The sequence below is a fragment of the Brassica oleracea genome, chromosome C3 (genome assembly GCF_000695525.1).
Source record: "Brassica oleracea var. oleracea cultivar TO1000 chromosome C3, BOL, whole genome shotgun sequence".
Classification (NCBI taxonomy): domain Eukaryota; kingdom Viridiplantae; phylum Streptophyta; class Magnoliopsida; order Brassicales; family Brassicaceae; genus Brassica; species Brassica oleracea.
In genome coordinates, this window is record NC_027750.1 from 52,340,123 (window position 1) to 52,345,876 (window position 5,754).

Here is a 5,754-nt window from a genome sequence, read left to right on the forward strand (position 1 = left end):
ATATATATATATATATATATATATATAAAAACAAATCTACAGAAAGACATGTTTAACAAAGTAGTTTTTCTTTGTGTAAGAACCTCCACATTGTGGCTCCAGACCTGAAATTTTATAATAAGAATATTGCCATTAGGAGGTTGGAACCAGTGTGAAGAAGATGAAGGAGATAATTTGAAGTTATGGACACTTCAGAGTGAAGAGAACTCAATGTGAAGGAGTAAAGTTGCTGCAGCAGAGAGAAGATAATAAGGGTTCTTACTGTGACACAAGGAGATAGCAGAAATAAGAGGACCATAGTTTCCTCTGTTGGGAATGAGGGCTGTCCCTTTCCCGGCCCAATACAACCGAATCTCTAACAAATGGTCTGTCACATTAGCTTTCAGCTCTTTCACAACAGGCTTCAGAGTCCCATTAGTCTCCTCTTTGATGTTAAAATCCCTCAAAAACAATTTTCCCTAACATGGGAGAGAAATAACAAGAGGAAATGGACTTCAATATTCCAAGCTTGGTTAAAGAACTTCTTTAATCAAATATAGTGACACTTTACCTGAACATAAACGTCAAATATGCGTCTGCCTATACGACTGTATACTTTTTTCTCTGAAAACTGGATCTCCATAAAATGGAGTTTCACATTGTAGGCTCCATTGTCCAAGCAAAATGCATAGTAAACCAGAGAGAGAGCAGATCGACGCGCGGTTTTATAGAGATGGGGAGAATCTTTAGATAGTCTTAAACTAGTTGAAATGATGAACGTGTCATCAACATATGCATCATCGGTGAAGTCACCTGTGTTGCTGATTCCCCAGTTTTCGAGGTGATGATTTGTTGCGGCATTGGTTTTACTGTTATCAGCTTGATAAGTGATTTTACTGAAAGAGTTTGTAATCTTTATATCTTCTCCACCACAGTTTATATGATCTCTGATCTACAATCAACAATGAGTAGAAAGAGTGGGATTTAACAAAAAACCATCATGTCAGTATTGAATGCATGTACTTACAGGTCTTGCAGTTGACTGGACCAGCGCATGGAAGAAGGCCAGTTCTGTATGAACAAACGATAAAAACATTTAGGTATCTCATATAGCAAAAAACATTCAAACCATTCAAAAATATAATCCATTCTTGTTCTTACAAATTATTCTTCAAAATTGAGCTCCGGTATGTGTTAATGTTACTGATTCAACAGAAACTTCAACATTATCAAGTTATAAAATATAAGATTTAAAGATGTTCCATATCATGTTCATACCTCTTTTCTTGACAACTAGATGACCAAGAGAAATTGTTATAAGAGAGATCTCTGTAGAGAACCGAGAAGAATATTAGTTGGCATGAGGCAACTTTTTTCAAGCCATACAAGCAGGTGAAACGTACATATTAGGTTTGTTGTTGATTAAAAAAGCAGACTCAACGTTTCCGGAAAGCATGTTGCCAGTCAGGTAGCTGAAAGAAAACCATTGATTCTCAATCTTGGATTAACATACCCAAATCTTGGATTGTAACAACTTACGTATGCATTTTAAACGCAGAAATGACAAAGAACTTACAGTCTAGTTCGGTTTGGCAATTTCCAGATGTAAGAAGGAATTGGACCAGACAAACCCACATTCCTCAAAATCCTGGAACACAGAACAGAGACACCATTAGTTTGAAAATTTCTAATAAACAATGAAGACTGAAGAAACCATAATGGAAAAATAAATTACAGGGTTTCAATGACTTTGCTGGATAGAACTGGAAATGAGTTTATCCCAGTGGTATCACTTATTCTCCTGCGCATATGAATATATATATATAATCCTTAAAAAATGAGTGCAGTTGTCCTTTTGCTAATATATGAAAGATAAGTGACTTACAGATCAATGAGATTTTCTAGGCATGCCACTGCATCAGGAAAAGGTCCTTTCAGTCCACTCGCGTGTAGAGATCTGCTGACCATTATTGATACATGTTAGACCGCACATGAGCAGAAACACAAGGAGAAATTAAAAATTAGCAATGAAGCTTACGTACAGCTTTCTAAGCCGAGACCACTTGCCAATATATGCTGGGATGGTTCCACTAAACTTGTTGTCACTTATCCAACTGCAAAAATAAAAACAAACAACTTTTTTTGTAACATAGAAAAAAACCCTACAAACAACTAAATATGATTTTCTGGACTATTCTTTCCACATGCTTAACTAAAGAGTAAGCTTTTGGAAAGTGTCAAGATCAATTTCACAACCAAACTACATATACTACGAAGTACATATAATAAGTGTTCTGCAAGAAAGCTTTAAATTATGTTTCAGTTCAATCTAGGTGGTCACAAAACAATTTCAAAAAATAGGCAAAAATCGTTTGAAAGTTTTCATTTCAAAGGAAGACAACAACTTACAGTTGTTCAAGGTTTACTAGTCGAGCGAGAGTGATAGGCAAGCTTCCTGTAAATTGATTAGATGCAAGATCCCTGCAAAACCAAGTTTCAGATAAGATCTACCACTGTACATTTTTGGCATGAAACCAAAAATTTAGATGCAAAATATCAAAACTGATTTGAATATCTGCATGCAAAGCCAAAGATTGTCTTACAATTTTACAAGCTTGGTCAAGTTACCAAGCTCATCAGGAATTGTACCAGAGAACTGGTTGCCTTCGACCCCTCTGAAAATTTCATCACCGCAATATCAGTTGAATCAATGTTAAATTTCATGGGATTCCAACTTAAACCAACTGACCATAAATGAAATGGTCCAAATCCTTTATATAGTATTTATGTCTTGCCAAAGCTTTCGATGTAGGAGCTTATATTCACACACTCTTTAGACACTAAAACTTCTGGTCCATTAATCTCTACATAATCCAAATACTCTCCTCGAGATAATAGCCCTTCAAGCCGTTAATCTCGCAGACCAACATTATCGAGTTCGGGGGCACAAGCCACTCTTTGGGCTGAATTATAAGTGTGTGTATGGTGTCTAAACTTTTTTAATAGTTAGGCTTAGTGGCTCTGATACCATGTTAAAGTCAGGCTGGTCCGAGTTTAACATGATATCATAACCACCAGATGTTGGGGCATTCCATGGATGTTTTCACATAATTGTCTCCGCTTGAGAGTGAGGAGAGTGTTAATGTATGAATGAATGAAGTCCTAAATTGGTAATTGGAGAAATAATTAACTATATATAAAGGGTTAGAGCCAATCGACTTAAATTTGGGGATTTTAAGCTTGAAATTAATAATCAAAAGCCACAGAAGTGGGAAACATTCAGAGACGTACAAGAATTTCAGATTCTTGAAGTGTTGCCACCAAGTTGGTAAATTCCCAGACAAACGATTCCCGCAGAGCCAGCTGCGAGAATATTCAAAGTTATTCGTAAATCATGAATATGAAGTATCAGAGTGAGACAGAGAGAGGGAGCTAACATGAAAGTGAGATATGGCATTGAAACCCACTCGGGAGGAATCGTGCCAGTAAGGTAGTTGGCGGATAAGTCGCTACAAGTAAGAGAAAAAAAACTCGTAAGAAACTTTTGTTATGTTTCTCTTTGTAGAGAGATACTCTGGCTAGTGGCTACAGGTTTTGTTGATCATTCAAGTTTTAAACTTTACTTTAAGACTACCCTGCAAATTCATTTTTTTCCTTTCTTCATTGTCTTGGTTTTAAGTAGTGAGTTCTTGTAGTAAAAATAGAAAAATATCTAGCAAAATCCATAGAAACTAGTGGGACTTAGATTTTGATAGAGTTAGGTTGATTTTGAGAGATTATGTTAAAATTGCATAGAGATGTTATTTCTTTTAATAGAATTTTGTTAAATTTGTAGAAAGTGTTGTATAGTTTAGAAGATGCATTAAAATTTATGTCATAACAAGTTTTATAATCAGAATTTAAGAATTCTAACAATCAACAAAAATCTAATTCCCACTAAACCCCTGAGTCTGACACATGAACATGTTTTCTCTTTAACTTATCGCACATAAGATGATCTTTTTCACCCTCTACTTCTGTTTATAACGTAAGAAGGTTTGTTAAATTTATCAAATCTTTGGACTTACATTGACCGGAGATGTCGAAGCTTGGCTAACTTAGGTGGAACTTTCCCCACAAGAGTTAAATTCACGAGACTTCTGCATTTGTCGAAATTAAAGCAAACTAAAGAAGTAAATAAGAGAGTGAAAAAAAAAGAAAAAAAATTAACACTCACAATTCTGTAATATGACATGTCATGTTGTTGTTGAAGCTACAATCACAAGCAATGGTGTTGTTCACCTCCAGATTCCTATCAGCTTGTTTATGATCATTAGACTTTGTGAATCGCATGAGTCTTTGTAACTTAGGTTCACTCTCTTTATACCAAGTGTAGTAGCTATCTCCTCAAGCGCATGCACTGCACAAGTTATCAAGTTCATATAAGCAAAAAAATATTGATCTTGAATTTTTATATTTACAAGAATCAAGATTTTGATTTAATACATTCATCTGGATGGAGAGCTGGTGAAGTGGGTGTTGTTAGAGTCGCAAAGAAGCTTGTAATGATGATGAAGAAGAAGACGATCCACATCATCGATATAGATTATGTAGACTTGGTTGGTTAGTCACAATCTTTACCAACAAGAAGAAGAGATAAAATAATTGTGAAATGGAAGTTTTTTTTTAATTGTTTGTAAAACAGAAATATTTCGTATTATTTACGTATAGGGTCTTGGTCGTCCCCTAGTCTGCTAGTACAGAGCTGCATTTATTGAGCAAGCTACAATTATTGTTCAATTTGCAATAGTGAACAGTTACAGCCTACAGCTTCATGCATGTTTCATTATCAACTTTGGAAAATAGATTTCAGCAGCTTTAATACGCAGGGAGATAGAAAGATATCGTGACCAGATATGATCTGACCAGGATTAAACACTAGGAACTTTCATGGTAAGCATAAATTATATTCCAACGTAAGGTTTCAAACAACTTTTTGTGTGGCGAGGAACGATAAGGGATCTGGCAGGCATAGGAATTTCAAATCATTAGAATCAGTTGATGCAAATTAAAGACTGGTGGTGGGTCTACAGGACAGAACCTCCACCTTTCTCTTTCGTTATAGCTTCCAAGCTACAGCCTTTGCTATCTGGCTGTGTTGAAGAAGCTCCTCAATCCTCAGCCCGGCTCATCATCTTTTTGGATAAGCTTATTCGAAATAGGGTCTCATCTTTGAGAAAGATATCTGAAAATAAATATGAGAAGGCCATGGAGATATGGTTTGGAAGTAGATGATTTATTCATCAAAAATTTTAGAATAGTTTTTTTTTTCTGAACAAAAAAGCATTAGGTTGTACATGTTATGTTATGAAAAGAACTGGTAATTTATTGTATCGCAGGAATTTAAATGAGGGCGAAATTTTATACCCGTAGAATTTTTAATACTGATAGAGAGAGTATATTAGAGAGAGAAGAGAAGGTTGAGGTGTGATTACAAATGAACGAAAACGTTCGTATATATAGAAAGAAATTTACTGTGCAAATAGTGCAGCGGGCCCCACATCTTTTTATATTTTCAAACATTACGGCTCCTCTTCCTAGTTTTGACTTTCGTAACACTCCCCCTTGGAGGCCGGTGTCACTATCCGCTCTCGCTTAACGTCTTTGTTGCCTCGTTAAAAACCTTTCTCGTAAAACCCAATGGGAAAAACCATAGTAAGGTAAAAAGAGTACAACCACGTAAGCTCCCCCTCGAATGAACAGTCATAGATCCTTCTGATGGTGCATCCCAATGTT

At 35.8% G+C, this 5,754-nt stretch overlaps 1 protein-coding gene across 3 annotated transcripts; it reads right to left on the reverse strand.

Moving 5' to 3' along the window:
• Window positions 1-650: 650 nt before the first annotated feature.
• On the reverse strand, window positions 651-5,315 carry LOC106332552 (probable LRR receptor-like serine/threonine-protein kinase At1g29720). 3 transcript variants are annotated; one of them, XM_013771025.1, is made up of 17 exons: window positions 5,066-5,314; window positions 4,465-4,593; window positions 4,196-4,378; window positions 4,047-4,118; window positions 3,417-3,488; window positions 3,271-3,342; window positions 2,583-2,654; window positions 2,389-2,460; window positions 2,022-2,093; window positions 1,865-1,936; window positions 1,715-1,780; window positions 1,556-1,627; window positions 1,383-1,451; window positions 1,258-1,308; window positions 1,141-1,182; window positions 1,007-1,050; window positions 651-931 (listed from the first exon to the last, which is right to left on the reverse strand). In XM_013771025.1, the coding sequence occupies exons 3-17, from the start codon at window positions 4,309-4,311 to the stop codon at window positions 873-875; spliced, it is 1,023 nt and encodes a 340-aa protein (XP_013626479.1). In that variant the 5' UTR covers window positions 4,312-4,378; window positions 4,465-4,593; window positions 5,066-5,314; the 3' UTR covers window positions 651-872. The 3 variants fall into 3 exon arrangements, with proteins under 3 accessions (XP_013626479.1, XP_013626481.1, XP_013626482.1); XM_013771027.1 differs by lacking the exon at window positions 4,047-4,118 and having other exon boundaries at window positions 4,465-5,315; XM_013771028.1 differs by lacking the exons at window positions 3,271-3,342; window positions 3,417-3,488 and having other exon boundaries at window positions 4,465-5,314.
• Window positions 5,316-5,754: the final 439 nt, after the last annotated feature.